Here is a 21,366-nt window from a genome sequence, read left to right as displayed (position 1 = left end):
GACAACGGGAACACTTATTGAATACTCAAGATTAAACAATGTTGATTGAAGCTGGATCTACATAGAATAAGCTTTGACAGGGACAAAGTTTCGCTCTGTGTAGAGCTTCATTAAGTCATGACTCATAAAGCTCTAAACAGAGTGAAAACTTTCTGTAATGTGTTGTTTTCCTCACATGACAATTCATTTAACCGGATTACTCGGACCAAATCCCCCCCCCCCCGACAAACACACCAGGAGCTATGACTCGACCCCTACAACCAAAAATAGATGAGCTCTCTCTCTCTCTCTCTCTCTCTCTCTCTCTCTCTCTCTCTCTCTCTCTCTCTCTCTCTCTCTCTCTCTCTCTCTCTCTCTCTCTCTCTCTCTCTCTCTCTTTCTCTCTCTCTCTCTCACACACACACACACACACACACACACACACACACTTTAATGAATGATATACAGTCAGGATAACCACCGCTAGGTGTGCATACAAACTGGGCGGGTAACCACATGATAACAGTCTAAAAGTTATAAATTTCTTTACTATTTCATAAATGTACTGGTGCATCGCGTAATGAAAATTGCTAAGGATGGAAAAAAAATAGCAAGGAATTGAGAGAATCTGATTATTGACAGATTACATAAATTCGCAAGTCCCAGGGAGAGAGGTTAGTTATGGTAGCCGCCACCACGGCGAGTGGCACCACTGTCCAGGCTCGCAGCCCCGGCTAAATTAATGGAGCAGACAGGTGTACACATACACATGTATTCGTAAACGCATACAGACACGCGCACGCGCGCACACACAGGTGTACATATCCATATGTAACATAAATACCTACAAACATGCAACCACAGTTGACACACACAGAGAGACGTACGCACAAGTGTCATACATACACCCCATTATACACACAGGTTACAAACTCAGGTGTGCATACACATGCACAAGTGTACATAAGCAGACACACTCAGGTGTATATAGACGCTCACAGATGTAACAATGTTGTCTCAAAGCTTCACAAAACATGACATAATAGTATTTTTCATGACATTAACCACGCCATCATCCTCCTCATTCTGTATCTATAACCTTCCTTCTTCCACTGCCCTTTCCACTTCCCTCTTCCTCTCCCCCTCCCTTCCCCGGCTTCTGCCTCTCCCTCGAAACTGACCATTTCAACTGATGACACCGTGAGAATATACTTCCTTCCCTCACCTCCATCCCTCCCTCTCTTCTCTCATCTTCCATCCCCCTCCCTCAGTAATACACCCTCTTTTAAATTCTCTTTTCTTAATTTCTCATTATGTCATCCATTCTCTTCCCTTCCCATTCTTTATTTTCTATCCTCCTGCATCTTTGCGTTCCATATTCCCTTCTCACTCCTCCCACCCTATTTCCTCCTTCCCTCTCATCTTCCCTCTTTCCCCGCTCTTCCCTTACTCTCCTAACACCCCGTACTTTTTTCTCCTCCCTCCCCATCCCCCATTCTCCCTTCCCAAATATTCTTCCAATCCCTCTCTCCCCTTCACTCTCCTCCCTCTCATCCTCCCTCCTATATCGCCCGTTTTTTTCCGGTCGGCTGACTTGGCTTCCGGCGATTCTAGCGTAAAATGGGCACGCCCACTTGCCCCTCCCCCGGCGCCCCTTACCATTATCACCTTTATTACCACCACTACCACCATCATCACTATCACTACCACCACTATCAGTACCACCACTATCACTACCATCACCATCACTACCATCACCATAACTATCACTACCACCATTATCACCACTATCACTACCACCATCACTAACACCATTATTACCACTATCACTGTCATCACCACCATTACTACCACTAACACTGTCACCACCACCATCACTACCGTCAACACCACCATCATCACTACTCCAGACAGATGCTCATCATTCTTCCACATTTAATGCTTTATTTCCTTCACATTTTTCCAACATTTTTCTACCAAAATCCTTTGCCTGCACAACTTGATGACCAATATGACACATTTTGCAAATATATTAATATAATAATAATTGAAACAAAATAATAGTAATAAATAATAATAATGTACCTGCTCAGCTGTAGCATTTGATTCATTTTTCATACCAATGTATATTTTTCCCTTTACCAATATGCTTTTTTTCAAAAAGGTTTCTTAGTTTTTTAACGAGGGCAAAATTTATATATATATATATATATATATATATATATATATATATATATATATATATATATATATATTATATATTATATATATAATTTTGTAACAATTTATTTTGAAAAACTTTAAATTTTAAAGGAGTCAGGCATATTCGGAAAGTTCGGCTTATTAATAAATAAATAATATATATATATATATATATATATATATATATATATATATATATATATATATATATATATATAATATATATATTCCCCATGAAAATATCACTTCAACCCTTATGTGTCCCTTACGTCAACACACTTTCACCTATATATTACTCATTTTCACTCATCTGTGTCACACTCGCCAATAACTCACCTGACACTCGTGTTCATTATCAGTACCAGTCCTCCCACTCACCGGTACCAGTCCTCCCACTCACCGGTACCAGTCCTCCCACTCACCGGTACCAGTCCTCCCACTCACATACTCCACGACAACCACACTGTTAATTCATAATCCATTCATAGTATTTTTTTCCTCCTTTCCTTCCCCCTTCGTGTTGAAAATCGCCCAGTTTTTTGTTTCCTAATCGTTTATATCCTCCCATCCCTCCCTTTCCCCTACCACCCTCCCTTGCTTCCTCTACTCTCCATTCCCCTCCCACAATTCTAACTCGCTTTATGTATTCATCTATTTCATCAACTAACTCTTCTACCTTATCCTTCTACCTCAACAATACAGGTTCTAAGTCTGTTCAGTACGAGGTTTATTTTACTCAAGGTTCTCGTTTCCAGATATTTGTTCTCCTTGAGAATTTAGCGTGTCTTGCTCTCTTATTTTGTTCCTCTGTCTTGTTCTCCTGACTTGATTCATGTCTTGCTCTACTGACTTCAGTGTGCTCCTTCGTTATTTTGCTTTGCTGGCTGCTTCTTGAAGGATTGAAACAACCCTGCTGAGGCATACGTTGGCACATCTGGAGCCCCGCTCTTTGCTGGTCTCCCGTTCTCGACATTGCCTAATGTGCAGGGCACCTGACACATGAAACTTTAGCATGTGTAAAATATGAAATGTGGAGCCTTGTGCTCGTTAAATATCTTCATAGAACGGCAATGTTTTTCCTTCGTGGTCTTCAACTTCCATATTTATGTACGTGAATTATATTATTGTGATTATTATTATTCACAATTAGATATTAAACTGAAGTCATGAAACAAGAGGAACACATGCAGTCTTCGTAAAATGCTGCACGAATAATAATTCTGGTCTGAAATGTACTGTGTCAATCCAAGAGCACTGCTATGTAGGGCAGCTTTATTTTCATATGGATGTAGACAACTTGCCATCACATCTTACATGACCTTCAGTTATTTTACGGGGCGGACTGGTAAACCAGAAGAAAATCTCGGAGCTTTAGCCTGGTGGCTAAAGCTCCCGCTTCACACACGGAGGGCCCGGGTTTGATTCCCGGTGGGTGGAAACATTTCGACACGTTTCCTTACACCTGTTGTCTTGTTCACCTAGCGGCAAATAGGTACCTGGGTGTTAGTCGACTGGTGTGGGTCGCATCCTTGGGGACAAGATTAAGGCCCCCAATGGAAATAAGTTAGACAGTCCTCGATGACGCACTGACTTTCTTGGGTTATCCTGGGTGGCTAACCCTCCGGGGTTAAAAATCCGAACAAAATCTTATCTTATCACTAAGTGGGTCATACAAGACCCTAGCATTTCTTCTAATAAATATATATAATACAACGACCACCACACTACTGTCAGGGTGAGGAGGTCGTCCGTTCTGCATCGGTGCTCCGACACGATTTTATTATCTGGATTTAATGACAAACGCAAGTTTGAAAATCCATCATGATCGAGGACAACCTCGAAGCCGACCTTCAGAATTACGTGAAGTTTCTATTATTTCTTGATGCGAAAGCGTACTGAGGACTTTTCTAGTAATTTATTTTACAAGAAGAAAAAGCAAAGAATCAAATGCGATCAAAATATGTTAACTATATCTAAATCACAAGCATAGTTACCTGTGCGGGTTCCGTCATAGGAAACTACCCTAACAACGTCCCTGACCCTACATACAACTCCCCACATCCCCTGCCCCTCGTCCTAAATACAAGCCCCCACGTTAATCACCTCATTTACATTACCCCCTCGCACTTAAATCACCAACTCCCTATTAAATTACCTCCCACTTACATCCTGCACACACAAATCAAGGAGAAAACCCAAACAGAATCCAATCCTATGCATAAACTAATCTCTCAAACTGAAATTCGAAGAATAGGAAATAAAAAAAATTATAAATTACAAAAGCGGAACAAATTTATGCATCAAGAAAATATAATTACATTTATTAGAAGAAATAAACTCGTGAAAGTCATTCAGAGCAATAGCGTTAGAGGCTTGATCCTCCCCTTTGGCTTAAGCATTGGCAAAAACCAAGGAAAAAAAACTCGTATTATGCATGGGAATAAGAAAAGATGATATAGGATACTAGATAGAAGATACTGACCGTCTAAGTACTGCAGCGACTGTGTTGGGGGCGGATGAGGCGTGCTTGACGCCGTATTAGAGGGCGACGTGGTCGTTCCTGACGACGATGACGCGGTGGAGGGCACCGTAGCCTGGGGCGGGAGGGAAGAAGGCACTGAAGAAGGCGGCGGCGGAGGCCCATGTGTGTTGGACGACGAGGACGACGAAGAGGAGGTGGTAAGGACTGGGTTGAGGCGGTGCTCCGGGAGGGGACCTCCATAGCCCTCCAAGAACTCGTTAAAGTCCGGCACGTACTCGTGGAAGGTGGGTGGGACGTGAGCCAGCGAGGCAGATTCCTCCTCCACGTCTGTAGAATATATAGAAAGCGTGAGTGAGAATACAGGACATATTACTATTCCGTGTCTGTAAAAATGACAGTAAACTGTGCATCTTTGAAGTACAAGGAATTAGTTGGAGAATAGTGACCAATAAAGCATGAGTGGAAGAACGAAGTTAAACAGAAATAAAGGGAGAATAAGAATACAAGTCATATTACTCCTGTATGTCTGTAAATAAGCTATCTTTCAAAATAAGGACCTTGATACCAGTGAAGGGCTCTTGACACAAAGAATTGAAGTTACACTCTCTCGATGGTTCTAATCTCATTGTCCCCCATTCCTGTGTGACCTAGAAGTTTAGCGCTCCTCCCATGAAGTCAATAACGCAAGAGAGAGAGAAGGCGCGAGAGTGAAAGCAAGCAATGATTTTTCTAATACAGAGAATACTGTCTATCCTTAGTTCAAGCTAGATATGTTTATACTCAAAATTAAGATATTTTTGGCAAAAACATTAATTTAGTGTTTTATTTTAAAAACTTAATAAACTTTTCACACTTTGATTGAATTAGAAAAATATTATATATTGTATTAAGTGTAACATACATTGACCGTATGGGTAATATATATGAATAATCTACACTCGGTACCAGTCATAGTGAATACGGGTTGTTCTTATATATATATATATATATATATATATATATATATATATATATATATATATATATATATATATATATATATATATATATATATATATATATATATAGTGTGTGTGTGTGATATATATATAGGGTAGTAGGGGAAGTGGAACATTCAAACGGCTTCAGGAAGAAATCCAAATACTCTTCCTTGAAGCCTTTTTATGCACTTCTCCGAGGCTGTGTCACACAATTTACACCAGAGGTGAACCTCATATATATATATATAATATATATATATATATATATATATATATATATATATATATATATATATATATATATATATATATATATATATTTCCGTAAATAAATATAGGGAGGTACCACCTCTAGAACTGTTATAGGGACCCTCATCCTCAGAGAAAAGAATAAACTTGCTTCAGGGAAAACTCAAGATTCTCCCTGAAGCTGTTTGAGAATTTTCTCCTACCACCCCCTATATATATATATATATATATATATATATATATATATATATATATATATATATATATATATATATATATATATATATATATATATATATATATATATATATATATATATATTTAAACAAACTAGGAATAAATAATTTTAAACATATATTTAAAGAATTATTTGATGTAGGATATATGTCTCTTTATAAATTAATATGAAGCTTTAATAAACCAGTATACGGTATATCCTAAGGTTTGCAAACAGCATAGACACTAGACTACACATTTTACAAAAAAATTTCGTCCGTACAGATGACTATATATTTAATAAGTGATGCTTATATATTTAGTAAATATATATTCAATAAATGATAACATCGTTTATTGAATTCATAATTATCTAATAATAATAATTATATTAATGTACCAATTCAAGGGAGGTTCCTTGATTCCGACAAAGGGCTTTTGGTCCTAGAAAAGGGTAATACATTCCCATTTCTTGGAACAAACCGAGTCAACCTGTCAGTGTATGACCCCTCTAATACTGTGACTAAAATTTAGCCAGAATTTTTTTTCTTGATGTTTCTTGGATTATTAAGACAGTAAAGCGTTACACATGATTCATTACATCTTCAAGGCTTCAAGTTACTTGGCGTGTGGGGGGGAAAGAGGAACGAGGAAAATAAGAAGAGCTAGAAATGGAAGAGGATAAGGATGAGGAGAGGGGTTGTAGTAGTCTTGTAGCACTCATAACTCTTTGTACATTTTAAAGCAAAGGTGCTACCTGTGATTGTGTCTGCTTGGACCTCCTCTTTTCTGCAACACTGCAAGCTCCTGATGTTGATTGCAGCACGTATGACTTAGAGCTGTCTTTCAACTCCCCCCATCCCCCCATCCCCGTCCACGGAGAAAGTGATTGGAAACTCGGTGGTCACCGGGGACATTATAGTCACTGGTGACTTAGTAGTGGCTGGTGATTCACTGGTCACTGATGGAATAATAATCATGCTGCATAATATGGGCGCTGGTGCGTCATCAAGACTGCTGACGTAGTTGATGATTGACACTGCGTTAGCACGAGCAAGGTGAGGGCTGCTTACGTAGTTGATGGGTGATGCTACGCTAGCACGTGCAAGGTGAGGGATGCTTGCATAGTTGATGCTTGACGCTGCGCTAGCACGTGGAAGGTGAGAGAGAGTTGTTTGCGTAGCTGATAGTTGACGCTGCGCAAGCACTTGCTAGGTGAGAGAGTTCCTTGAGTAGTTGACGGCTTGTGCTCTATCAGCACTTGAGACGCTTCGAGAGAGGAGGGAATACTGTTTTCGTAAGTGAAGAGAAGGGTAGGGTGTGGCTGTAATTATTATTACTATTATAATTACCTTACATTCCCTAGACATGAAAATAATCATATTTAATTCAAGGAAGGGTAGCTCCAATTCTTTGGAACAAGATTCCTTCACTAGCGCTAAGCATCATCGGTAATGGACCTGTTTCGCATGGGTCAGAAGGCATGTTGCAGTGTTCCTTCTTTCTTATGTTCTTAAAGGGACGGGGCGCGACAAAGTCGGCTGAGCCCTCCACCAGCCACTCTAACGTTTGTTGACAAACTCGACATGCACTCGCTCCTTATACTCGTCTCGCATAGGTGGTATGGGACCCTGTACACAGTGAATGAACAAGAGACCCCAGTGTGCAGCGGCTGAACACGGACCCCCCAGTGAAGAGACTAAACACGGGGTTTCAGATGCAGTAACAACACGGCAGAATTGTCTGAGAGTGAATGCATTCTTCAGTGGATTCATATATCGTATGGTTGACAATAGAGAGGAAAACACGTTGCTGAGCAAGCTTCATCAAGTCTAGATTAAACTCTACAACACAGCAAAACATGACTTGGTAAAGCTCTACACAAGAGCGAAACGTTGTCAAAATTAAAGCTTGTACTGCAACGTGCCTCTACCTCAGAATCCTAAGTGACTTAAAAGGTCGCAGTGTCAGAGCTGGTTCGAAGTCATGGAATCTGGGAGGTGATAGACTTGCTACTGGGATCGAGTCTCTAGCTTCTGGACCCGTGAGAGAGGACATGGGTGACCTCAGAGAACCCCGAGGAAGATATGACAGGGCAGCCAGGAAGCAGTGGGGAGGGCGGAGGAAGAGTGGGTGAGAGGAAGGGGCGAGAGGAAGGCGTGGGGAGGGGGGTGATGAAGGGGTTGTGGGAGGAAAGATGGGGATGTGGTGGTAGGAAAGGGGTGGGGGAAGTGTGGTGCTCCCAGGAGTGTTCCCCTTCAGCGGGTGCCCTTTACCCCTGCCGCCTCCAGCCTCCCCCCGGGCAATGTTTCACCTTGAGGCAACGGCCGCCGCCGCCAGTCACTCATCCCCCCTCCCTCTTCCCTCCTAACAGCCCCCCTCCTTACCTTGCAAGACCCACTACCCACCCAACAAGCACTCAACCCTCCTCCTAACCCAACAAGAACACCCTCTCCCAATGCCCGTAACTCACACGCCCCCTCATAACCCCACCTGCTGCCCCGCCTCTTCCCAATTCCAGGTGGAGGAGTGTGTGCTTGATGGGGTGTGATATTATGATCCCCCCACATCCCCAGCAACCTGTGCTAACACCATCTGAGCATGGGTGAGAGCACTTATAAGGCGTGTTAGTGTGTAAGCACCTAGGAGACGGCTTCTGTGGATTACTTTCTATGGCTAGGCGTTGAAATCACTCCCTCCCTTCCTCTTAGTCTCCCTCGCCCTTCTCTTTCCACTTCCTCCTCTATCAAATTTGTGTGTGTGTGTGTGTGTGTGTGTGTGTGTGTGTGTGTGTGTGTGTGTGTGTGTGTGTGTGTGTGTGTGTGTGTGTGTGTGTGTCGTGCAGAATGGGTAAAACTTATGATTTTGGCTTAAATAGCAGCGCTCTTCTTGCCGAATAAGGCAAGCAAAAATTTATGTATGCAATAATTTCGCAATATATATTTATATATAGACTTGACCCTAAGAGTCAATAATAAGAGGTTATTTTAAACATGTCTTTTATACATATATATATATATATATATATATATATATATATATATATATATATATATATATATATATATATATATATATGTATATATATATATGTATAAAAGACATGTTTAAAATAACCTCTTATTATTGACTCTTAGGGTCAAGTCTAAGAGAAGAATCCAACTCTTCGTCGGTGGATGAAGACGGGAACAAGGGCATGCAGCTAGCAAGGTGGGAGAGGGAAAGGGGTTTGGAGAACGGAGAAGGACGTGGAGGGGAATGGTGATAGGGTAGCGTGAGAGGGGGAGGGAAAGGGTTGTGGGAGTATATTAGATGGGGAGAGGTGTGTTGTAAGAGGCGAGAGGGGTGTGAGTGTTATGGGCTGAGGTGTGAGGGATGGGGGTTGTTGACAGGAGGGGGGTGCTGAGTGGAGAGTGTAGACAAAGGGGATTTTATTGGGATGGCAGTGAAAGGTGAGAGGGTTATGATTGGAGGGGGCACTGAGGGGGTAGTGGAAGGGGTATAGAGGAGTGGGCGTGAGAGTTGGTGCTTTAAAAGGTAGAGGGCTGACGAGGGGATGTTGAAGGGAGGGTCGGAGAAGGGGTGGGGGTCGGAGCCCGAGTGTTTGTGGCGTCGGCTGTCGCTCCTCGCTACTTACCTCCATCATTTGGACTCACCGCCCGGAACTAATGACTAGGGTAAGGCACGAGGGAGGGGAAGTTGGGGGAAGGAGGTGCTCGAGGTGCAGGTGGAGGGGCAAGGGAGGCCTCTGGGAGGGGCGCCGCAGGGCACGGAGCTGGAAGTCAGGAGGAGGAGGAGGAGTTAGAAATGAACAGGGCACACAGGTAGGAAGGAAAGACCTGGGAAACGACAGAGGGAGAGCAAGAGAATATGAGAATGAGAGGTAGGAGGAGGAAGAGGGAAGAGAGGAGAGACTGATAGTGGCGACAATTTCGGACAAGAGGATGAGAAGGATTATAAATTTGAATCTGTGTACGGTGAAATCTGTTAAAACCCGAGATAACAGTGAAAACACCGGAAAGAAAACAAAACCACACTTGAGACTATGCAGAAGCGTCTAGATTTTCTACGATATAACCCTAAATCTCTAATTCTACAGGATGGACCAGAGGACTACCAATCACAGACGTCTGTCTGAGGGACGAGTAGCTAGGGATCCTGCTGGATGAAAACTAACAGCCTCGTGGCTTGGGACTCCTATAAGGATGGGCAGCGAGTGTTTGAGCAGTGTCCTTGGAGGGGTCCTGGAGGAGGAGGATGCGTTGCAGGTGTAGGATGGGCTGCAGGTGTAATGAATGGGTTGCAGGTGTAGGATGGGCTGCAGGTGTAGGAGAATGGGCCGTAGGTGTGAAAGGATGGGCTGCAGGTGTAGGAGGATGGGCTGCAGGTGCAGGAGGAGGGGGAGAGGTGGGGTTGCAGGTGTAGGAGGATGGGCTGCAGGGGGAGGGGGAGAGGTGGGGTTGCAGGTGTAGGAGGATGGTATAGGAGCAGCATTTTAGGAGAGTTCACGCAGTAGCAATGTTCTAAGGGCATTCCAGCAGGTGGGTTAAGCAGGTGCAGGAGTAGTGTCCTAGGGGCGTTCCTGCAGGAGATGGTCAGCAGGTGCAGGAGCAGTGTCCTGAGCGAGTAACGGAGCTTTCCTTGCACAAACACAGCCCCGATGATCTACCGTTACAGGCAAAACCAAACATCCGCACCAAGATTTAATACACTTCAGTACAGTTATCAATAAACACTGCGAAACACGAGTCTTCCTCCAGAGCTGTTTGTGTTCCAGGCATCAACAGGACTGGTAAGTCCTGTTTAAGGCATCACAGGGATGCTTTAGACAAGTTTTAGGCATCAAACTGTGCATCCAAACGTCTACCAGGCAACAACGATATATTTCAGAAGCGTTCCAGGCATCAACACGCTGTTATAGAGAGGCTCCAAACATCAACTGAGCATCCTGGAAGTGTTTCAGGCAGTAACGGGACCTACCAAACGTGTTCGCATCAAAGGGACGTCTCAAACGTGTTCAAAATCAACAAGACGTCCCAGACTAATGTGCACTGCAACGCTTGCTTAAGCATTTTATGTAAGTTTCAATTTTAAAGTTTTATGAGTATGTCTAAAATCTCTGTGAGCTTTGTTTCACTAGCCAGAGCAACTATACTACCGTAAGTTTTTTAATATTTACTTTTATTCCAACAGATATTATACTTTAGTTATCATTTCATAATATTTAATTCTCAGTCGCAAACAAATTATCTCAGTAATGCAAAACAAGCTACAGAGAAATGGAAAACACTAGCTTAGGCCTTTCACACCTTCGTGCTTCCTCAGGAGCTAGGCAATATTGCAAGAGTTGCAACATGTAGGCTGAGGAAAAGATTCTCTCAGAGTTAAGGAAGCGTATCCAAGCTTCAGGAGCTTTGTAAAATGTGAAAGGCCCTATAGCTTGTTCTGCATTACATATGTATGAATATTTATTAGTTAGCAGATAACCAGAAGAGAGCCTGTTAATGAAACGAAAGCCTGTTAAAGCTTAGCAATCCTCCAGCATTGCTGGTCTTAACCTTCTGTCTCATGAACATGTAAGATAGATAATTCATTTCAAATTTCTTCCATTAAGTATACATTTATCTATGTTCTCCTCTGTAATTCTTAACATTTTTCGTTCATTAATATTTCGTTTTTAATTAGAGGAGTCCTGGTATGAGACCGAGACTTAGGGGCGATGATCCCAGAACCATTAACAGATATAACATGAACAAATCACAGGCACAAGACAAGAAAAACAAGAGTGAAAACATTGAGGTGGACAGGCTGGCGGCATCGTCTTTCCCTCCAAGTCCATTGTTGGTGCGTAAATATACTAACGAGCACAAACAGCCCCTCGGCTGGTGCTAAATCAGAGCGTGAAGTGTCGTGGTCGCCAGAAGACCTCTTGGGGATGGGGGTCTTTACTGCCCGCTCTGGGGAGGTCTTTACTGCTCAGCCGGGAAGGGGGTGTATTGCTGTCTGGAAAAGGGAGAATTACTTCGCAGTCTGGGAAGATGTTAATTACCATGTGTAGGGAGGAGTGTTTGCTGCCCCCATGAAGACTTTACTGTCCACTTTGGAGAAAAGATTTATTCTGCCATGTATAGGGAGTCTTTAGTTCCCTGTCTAAAGAGGGTACCTTTATCGTACTATCTCGGGGAGGGGTCTTTACTGCCCTCGAGAGAGTCTTGGCTGCCCTGTCCAGTGCGGGGAGTATTTGCTGTTTTGCCTAGGAGTTCTTTATACTCCAGTCTTGAAGGGATTCTATCCTGACTTATCTTGGAAATGGGATCTGAACTGCCCAGCCTACGAAAGTATTTTTTGCCTACGCAGAAGTTTTTATTCTTAATTAAAGGAAGAGGTTTCTCCCGCCTTGGCTGGGGAGGTTTTTTATTAGCTAGTCTGTAAGGGATACCTGGAGTCTACCTGGAGGGCATTCCGGAGACCAACGCCCCAGCGGCCCGGTCCATGGGAAGGTCTTTAATGATTAGTGGTAACAAGTCTATACTGTCCAGTCTAGAAAAGTGATTACTGACCATCAGGGATATACCTGTGTCCGGTTTCGATAGGTTTTCTAGTAAAGCTAAATTTTGCTTTATTACTTCTACTACTACTGTGTTTTATTTGTTAGCAATTTAATATTCATTTTCCCACTTTTTCCATTATACCTAAGACCTCATTTTATGGGCAATCATTCCATGATTGCATTTGTCACCTGCATTCGTGAAGTCTCTGTAAACCACATCTGCGTTTTGATTTGTTAAGTGGATAGTGGAAATGAAAACGCTAAATCACCATCCTCAAACACTTTTGTAGTTCAGAGGGAAGGGATGGGGAGGGAGACTCTTTACCGTCCAGTCATGGGCTTTCCAGTGTAAGACCCATATAGTCATTATCACACATGTCATTCTCGCTAAAACCAGACTACAAAAACATCAACAGCACCTCAACCATGAAGGTCTTCCTTCAAGAGGGGTGCCCCTTGATGCCGGTTACAAATCTTAATCCAATGAACTGTAATTACCGTCCTCTTGGATTAGACTTGATTACTTCCCATTTCCAAGGCGCTGTAACACGCAACGGGCTCAGTGCTTCTCAATAAATACAGTAATTATCATCGTCTCTGATTTAGACTTTACACTTCAGAGTGATTCTTGCAGTGGTATCTGTATGTAACTCGTCACCAGCGCAAATAACAAAGAGTGACTACGCAGTTTAATTTTCAGTATTTCAATAGAGAGATAAGCTTGTAAAATACACTAGTGTGTAAAACACCGTCTGTGATTGGTGGAATAATCTCTAACCAACGAAGAAGCAGCTCTCTTGGCTGGCTGAGTAGTAATGAAAGCACTTTTATAGTTGGTCGACTAATGATAAAAGCAGTCTTGTGGTTGGTTGACTGATAATGATGCATCTTGTGGTTGGCTGACTGGTGATGATGAAAGCAGTCTTGTAGCTGGTTGACTGCTGGTGATCCTCAAAGAAGTTTTGCGGTTGGCTGAATAGTTTCCAGCTTTATATCAGAAATACTTCTTAAATTTGCTGGTAGAGCGTTGAAGAATGTGAGAAATCTAAAACATTTCAACCTTGTACCTCCGGACGCTTGAAACACTGCCGAAACAGTCTTTATAGGGGTTGGTGGTAACTAGGAAAGTTTCTGCAGGTTGTGTTGGACCAGCAAGGTTACAGTGGCTATGTAGGCGTGCATGATGCAGGCAGAAATACCCAGACTGAAACACAGAAACACTCAAGCTAGGCTTCAGTAGTAAAACTTCTGCATCCAACCATAGGTGTGATCTAAGGCACAGGTTTTGTGACTTACCTTTGATGAGCTCAGAGAGTTTTTCTATTCAGGCTCGCCCGGTGCTTTCCTGAGCAACCAGGATGTTGCTGTTGGCGGCCCGCAGCCTCACATATCCATCACAGCCTGGTTGATCTGGCCGGTCTCTGATTTCGAAGCGCGTAAAAAAAAAGTCCTTAAACTAAGTACACCGTCTAGAATGACTTGAATCCAGCATGAAAGATGCCTTTAGGGTTAAATTAATATTGTTTCATTTGCGCCAGTCGTTGAGGCAATGTGTTGGATCATTCAGCCCACCGAGTGAGGAAATTCCAGCCTTCGTCACATAATTTCAAGTCAGACGCGCGACTCTCAGCCAGGTTTCTTCCCTAACTTATGATGCAGTTATGTTATTTCGATCATAATGAATTTTTGTAGCAAATTTATAATTCCCAAAATATAGAATGTAGGGGAATTAGTGTTTTAAGATTTTCGGGATTACAGTTACGTTCAATTTTTTTTCTCAAGCACAGATATCTGTAGACACATTTTGCACACACACACACACACACACACACACACACACACACACACACACACACACACACACACACACACACACACACACACACACACACACACACACACATATATATATATATATATATATATATATATATATATATATATATATATATATATATATATATATATATATATATATATATATATATATGGAGTTCAAAGAATTAGGCTCTGGAGCAGAATCTGGATATTTTACTTTTCGAGCTATGCAAGGTCCGAGTCACAAACCCACAATTTGGAAAGGAAAAGTTAGACGACGTTTCGGTCGGGACCGGATCATTATCAAGTCACAGTCGACATAATAGGGTTCCTGGAGGAGCCGAAACTTAGTTTCCTCTCTTATTATTCATTAGTGATTTAATCTTTCTTTAGGATTAATGTTTTTTAGGAACTATATTGATGTTAGGTATATGAAGGGTAAGGTGAGTTGACTTCACGAAACAAATTACATCGCTATCTTCAACTTTTATAACGTCAGACTGATTGCAGAACTTTGACTCGGGTATAGCAAGCCTTATATCGCTTGTCAATCATCATCGATCTCACTGGTAAGACCATCAGCCGAAAGGCCTCTGGTCTGGGACCGGTCCGCTGGCACAGTGATCTTCCAGTACAAGAAAAGATTTAGTTTGAATTATGGGAAAAAGATATCTTTTCCTTTTTTCCTGAATAGTTTTTGTTCCTCTAGTACACGTTCAGAATGTTATGGGAGCTTCAATCTGCCTTTGCAATTTGGTTATGAGTATTTCTAGCTTCGGAGATGGAGCGATGACCTCCGGAATCAACGCGTAGATTTTATCAGGATAAAGAGAAACTAATTAAAGTTTCACACATAATTACCAACAAATGTTTGACCTCTGGAAGTCTGACTATAAAGACTTGGTACTACAACATATACTCCTGTAGAGGGATGCCTTGAAGCTCGAGGTACCCTCCCAGCCTAGTCAAACCTGATTACCTCAGGTGCCTCATGATCCCTCAGGGTTTAACGAGTCCCTATGACTATTATAATAAGCCAGGAAATGCAGAAGGAAGCAATATATAAGCCAGAATGAAGGGAAAACCGTAAAGAGCAACACATATTGCAATATAATGGCCTCTGAGAGCAAGGTGTCATTCTTATGGCATCAAGATGTATAACCCTTCTTAGTACACTTGCAGTTTATCTGCAGATGGATGGTGATAGCCTGATCACTCTGGGTGCTGGTTCTCGCTGGTACATAGCCCAACGTAGGCACCATAGCCCGGCTGATTAGGAGCTTGCTAAGGATACACAAAACATATTTCACACGTGAAATATATGGTGAAGGTTCTCGTTATGTCACCCTAACTCGATGGGAGGCGGCCGGCGTGTTTAAAAATAAGCAGAAGCTAATAAAACAGAAGAACGAAAGAGACAGACACATTATTAAAAGTGAGACATTACCATAGGAGGTCCAGAAGTAAAAGTTAGTAAGACGCGGGGGACTTGGGCGTCGACAAAGACTCATCCTGTCAGCTGCCACACTGACCACACTGACACCTGCCACACTGACACCATAAACGATACACTGCCTCTAATTATCGTCTCCAACCAATGGTGCAGATGGGGAAGGGGTAAGAGCCGCGATGGGTTAAATTCCACAGCAATCGTGGCGATCGCCCAAGATGGTATTATCTTACGGAATCACATGCAACAGCACAAACGGATGAATTAGTATTCTCTAAGTTGTTCACAGGCAACACAAGACTTATTTATTAATGTGGTATCTTATGGGATCACATGAAGCAACATAAGACAGATGTATTAATGTGTGTGTTATCTTAGGGGAATAAATTCAGCAACATAAGATGAATGTATCAATGTTCAAAGATCACATGCAACACAAGAGACGAAGGGTGGGGCTAGTGGACAAGGCGGCTCAAACTGCACCCAACTACACGCATCAGTCAACTATTTTTAACAAGCACAAACAATCATCTGCATGCACGACACCATTATGACACTGACGAGGGTGTGAGTGCGGGCAGGTGGGGCATGCTGGGGATGGGTGACGCCGTGGTGCTGGTGGTGGGGATGGTGACGTTGGCGGTGATGGTGACGGTGGTAGCGGTAGTGTGGGCGATTGTAGAGGCGGTGATGGTGGCTGTTGCGATGGTGGTGGTGGTGATGGTTGTGGCAGAGGTACTGATGGTGGCAGAGAAGTTAGTTATAGTGGTGGCGGAGAAAAGTGCGCTAGTGCTAGTATAGAGAGTGAAGGGGAAGAGTGCCACTCACACTCAGATTTGTAGCTAACTGAGAGTGCCACATTTGCTGGACGCTGGCCGCCAGTCCTTACCCCGGCCCATGTTGCCACCACGTATTTATATCACAAACTCTGAGTTTTCCAAAAAATCAAGCAACTCGTCAACAAACATAACTTTATCTTAATAATTTCTTATCCTCCACTCATCAGCAAATAGAATAAGAAATGTTCTTTATCACCAGAATGTCACAGACGTACATATCGTATTTAAAGAGTAATGAATTCCTTTGCATAAGTCAATACTTTAAAAGCCTAGATTATATTCAGTAGATTCATAAGGGTCGTACAGCTCCTAAGGAATATTAAGGGAAGGGGGCATCTTCCAAGAAAGGGAAAGGAAACTTCAACACAGCCCTTCTGAAGAGTTAGACACCTAGAAAAGACAGAAATTTAAATAACTATGGTTGGATGACCATTAACATTGGGCATGCCGCTAGTACCTCAAAAAGAAAATGGGCGTATCAGATCTGAAGAGATGGAAAATGTGCAGAGGTCGTATACTTCTGCTTAGATTCAATAAAGCATTAATCCATTTGGAAACTCCTCAAAACACCTAAATTTTTCCATCTGGAACTGAGATAATGGACTTCACACTGCTATTGCAGCTTACTGGAGGGAATTATATAGAGGCCATGGATGATACTAGAAATATTGCCGGAACACACACACAAAAGAAACTGGACAGCTTCTATAAGTGCCAGATCATCCTGGTTGTGATAGCTGTGTGTGCCGCAAACACAAACAGCTTGGAGGACCAAGAGGTCAACATTAAGGCCTAGTCTACTTGGAGGGTATTCCGGGGATCAACGCCCCCGCGGCCCGGTTCACGACCAGGCCTCCCGGTGGATCAGGGCCTGATCAACCAGGCTGTTACTGCTGGTCCCACGTCGTCCAACGTAAGAACCACAGCTCGGGTGATTCGGCACCAACTTTAAGTATCTGTTCAGGTCTCAGGCCGAGCCGTAGGGTCAGAGCCCTCGAAACTGTCCTGGACATGAAACATGAAACATGAAACATGAGTACATGAAACATGAGTACATGAAACCTTTTATTTTTATAAACTTGAGGAACCAAAGATCGTGGCTACCACGATGCTGGTTATTAATTTAGAGCGGCTAAGCTTGACGGCTTGCCTGGCATTATCAAAGAGGCTGGCTCAGCTGTCTGAGCCAGCAACGCTCGTTTCGTGGTTTCCTGTTTTACTATCTCGAGAGTAGAGATTCTAGCTCACGTTTCTTCATACTGGCAGATAAACTGGCGATACGACCCACCAGGCGATTGGAGAAAAGCACGCTAGGGAGTAAGTCATGACAGGATGCTGGTGGACTCCAGTGGAGGCAAGATAACACGCCACACACACACACACACACACACACACACACACACACACACACACACACACTGAACATGATACACGCAACGACACAAGAAAGAGATGGTGAAACTACTTCGCTAGATACCTCAAAGGCAATGGGAATATACAGTCTGTGGGTTGAGAGGGAGTGTAAATACTTTGTGTACCGTCAGTTAAAATCTACTGCTCACTTTAATATAGAGTTACTACCAGGTAGCGTTAAACTACAGACCAGTGTCATTGACATGCATCCTATATAAAGTAATGGAGAAAATAATCTAAGAGTAGTGAAGCAACTGGAAGGAAGTGGGTTCATGAACACCAAAAAACACGATTATAGAGATTCCAAATCCTCTCTTGCATGCTCAAGTTCTACGACAAAGTAACGAAAATAGGGCAAGAAAGAGGAAGAGAGAGGATATGTGAATTCCACATTCTTGAACTGTGCCGCATTGAAGACACTGGGACAAAAGCTGGAGGAGCAGGCAGGCATAACAGGGAAAGCCCAAGATAAAGACCCAGAACAGTCGTGTTTTATTCCACTAACTTGAACTTAAGTTACCCTTTAAAGAAATATGGTGTCGTGAACAGAGTTCTACCCTGCTGTCACAGTTCCGAGACTAAAGAGGGGCAGTTGTGCACACAAAATACTCTCTCATATCTACCACACTCCTCGCTTCTTATCTACCTTAAAATGAATTCGTCGTTTTTATTATGGGAATCTATCTTGTGACGTTTTGAAAGACATTGTTCCTTTTCAGTCTCTTTGAGGTGTTTATCAATTTATTCTAACTTATTTAGCGAAAATAAATGAGTGTACCGTATTGAAAATGTCAGTCCCGGACTCCAGTGATTACATAAGTCAACAGAAAACGGAGTCGTAACACCGAAGGAAATGGGAAATCTTCGTAAACAACGAGGCATGAAAATGTACATTAAACCTCTGCCTTAGCCTGTGTTTCCGGTACATGTACAGTATGTGTATGTACTTTTACCTAAAAGTAACATTTATTTTTTGTAAATATTTTGAAATTAAACAAGGAGAATTTTACGGAAAATAATTTGTCTTGGGCTAGTGTTTAATGAAGATATCCCGTAATCCTGTCTTGGGGATTTCCCAGGTTATGAAGATGTTTTTTCAATCTATATTTCACGGCCTGAAAGGGGGATTTCCCGGCCTATACGGGGGATTCCATTGCCTATTAAAGAGATTTCCCGGCCTATACGGGGGATTCCATTGCCTATTAAAGAGATTTCCCGGCCTATGAGGGGGGATTTACCAAATATAAAGAGGATATGTCTGGTAAATGGACACAGATGCAACTAATGGTAAGTTTTCCATTACTGAAGAGGGTTTACCAGACTATACATGTAATTCTTAAAACTATACAATTGTTTTATTGCTTGGCGGTATAAAGGGCATTATTTTTTCCAACTAGAGGTGACTCAGGGTTTAACAGAAATTTCGCGGATAAATCGGAGATTCCCAGCCATATCAAAGAATTTTGGAAGGCAGAAAGAATATTCATTCCGACAATATGGATGAAATGACTCAAGTGTATATATTTTGAACACGTTTCTTGGATACGTTTCGGTCCAGAGACGTAGGTCACCCCCAAATACATTCAGTATAGATGTCCTAAGTGTATGTATGTACTTGTATCCTATCATTCAAAAGAAATTTTCCCCGGATACTTTATCAGCCAGCTTCTGGCCAGGTTTCCTTGCTTTCCGGTTCAACCAAGCAACCATGGATCCAGCGAATTGCAGTATTTCCCAGGATGCATTTGAGTTACACTGTTCAGACGTTAATTTTGGGAGTATGTTCAAAGAATTCTGAATTATTTTGGATATTCTACTTTTTTTTTGGGGGGGAGAGGGTTCTTAATGGTCTGTTGGGCTCTTTGAAGGTCTACTAATTTCCTTGAAGGCCTACTGGCCCCATTTACAAATTCACATGCCTATTAGAGAGTAATTTTTATTAAAAAATATGATATGTTTCAGAACAATTTTGGTTATTATATATTACAGCTAAAAAATTTAACGAGTTAATGATATTCCTATAACTGAAAACAAGCTCTAAACCTGTACGTGTCATAGAGGTGAAGATGTTAAGGTAACAATGAACAATATCCAAAGTCCCAGAATATATAATGTTGTGAAAATGGCAAGCAGTACCATCGGGTTGGTAAGAAACATAAGCAACAGTTAGGCAACTTTATTCCGAAACGTTTCGCCTACACAGTAGGCTTCCTCAGTCGAGTACAGAAAGTAGGCAGGAGCAGTAGAGATGTGAAGACGATGTAATTAGTCCATCATCCTTGAAGACGTAGAATTGAGGTTGTCAGTTCCTCAGCCTGGAGAAGAATTCTTCAGGAATAAAGATACCTAACTGTTGCCTATGTGTCTTGCTTACCAACCTGTCGGTATTGTATACCATTTTGATATTCAGAACCGACGGGTTATATGAGCAAAATTTTTGTGCCTAAACGGTAGGCTTCTTCAGTCAAATACAAAGGAGATAGAAGCAGTGGAATGGTAAAGATGATGTGATCAGTCCATCGCCTATTCAACTAAATAGTTATAACTATGACTATAATTTTTAAAAGGTGGACTGGTAAGCCAGCTGAAAGCCTCGGTCAGATAACCACGAGCTCCTGCGGCGGGTCATCATATGAACAGGACCCGCATCAGGAAACATTTTTCCTGTTTCCTGAAGAACCTTACCTAACCATACCCCCGGTCGGGATTGAACCCGCGGTCATAGTCTCAAAACTCCAGCTGGAGTTTTGAGACTATGACCGCGGGTTCAATCCCGGCCGGGGGTATGGTTTGTTTGCAATCGTGTCATTACGATTTCTTGAGTCAACCTTACCTAACCTAACTATCGCCTATTGTGTATACGGGCAAAACGTTCCGACAATAAAGATAGCTAGCCGTTGCACGTGTATCTTGATCATTTACAGAACTTTTTTTTTTCCTACAATCTTCAACTTGTCGGTTTTCAAAACCATTTATCACATCTGATACAAGGAATTCTTCAATACTTGTCCAAGCTTTGGACGAAGACCTACTTACACTAATGGTTGGTTCCACTGTGATCCCGCCGCCTCCTGCTTCCACTCACCTGACTTCAGTATATAAACCACTTCTCCGGCCATATGCTGTACTTTTTGCAAGAGTGATGAGCTGAACACATCGATTCCAGGCTGAAGGACTGATTACCTCAA

The 21,366-nt window shown here is 42.3% G+C and overlaps 1 protein-coding gene and 1 long non-coding RNA gene across 8 annotated transcripts in view; one reads left to right on the top strand and one right to left on the bottom strand.

Annotated features, from left to right (window-relative positions):
- The window catches only part of LOC128693682 (transforming protein p54/c-ets-1), a 496,563-nt gene that overhangs the window by 29,374 nt on the left and 445,823 nt on the right, over window positions 1–21,366 (bottom strand). For all 7 annotated transcript variants that reach the window (XM_070091145.1, XM_070091146.1, XM_070091147.1 and 4 more), the window contains one exon: window positions 4,664–4,990. In XM_070091145.1, the coding sequence (XP_069947246.1) occupies window positions 4,664–4,990 (327 nt within the window). The remainder of the gene's footprint in view (window positions 1–4,663; window positions 4,991–21,366) is intronic.
- LOC138853588 (uncharacterized) overlaps window positions 1–21,366 on the top strand; it is a 236,210-nt gene that overhangs the window by 148,782 nt on the left and 66,062 nt on the right. The gene's annotated exons all lie outside the window — the stretch shown is intronic.

Source organism: Cherax quadricarinatus, chromosome 34 (genome assembly GCF_038502225.1).
Source record: "Cherax quadricarinatus isolate ZL_2023a chromosome 34, ASM3850222v1, whole genome shotgun sequence".
Taxonomy (NCBI): Eukaryota; Metazoa; Arthropoda; class Malacostraca; order Decapoda; family Parastacidae; genus Cherax; species Cherax quadricarinatus.
This window is presented reverse-complemented; position numbering and strand designations above follow the sequence as displayed.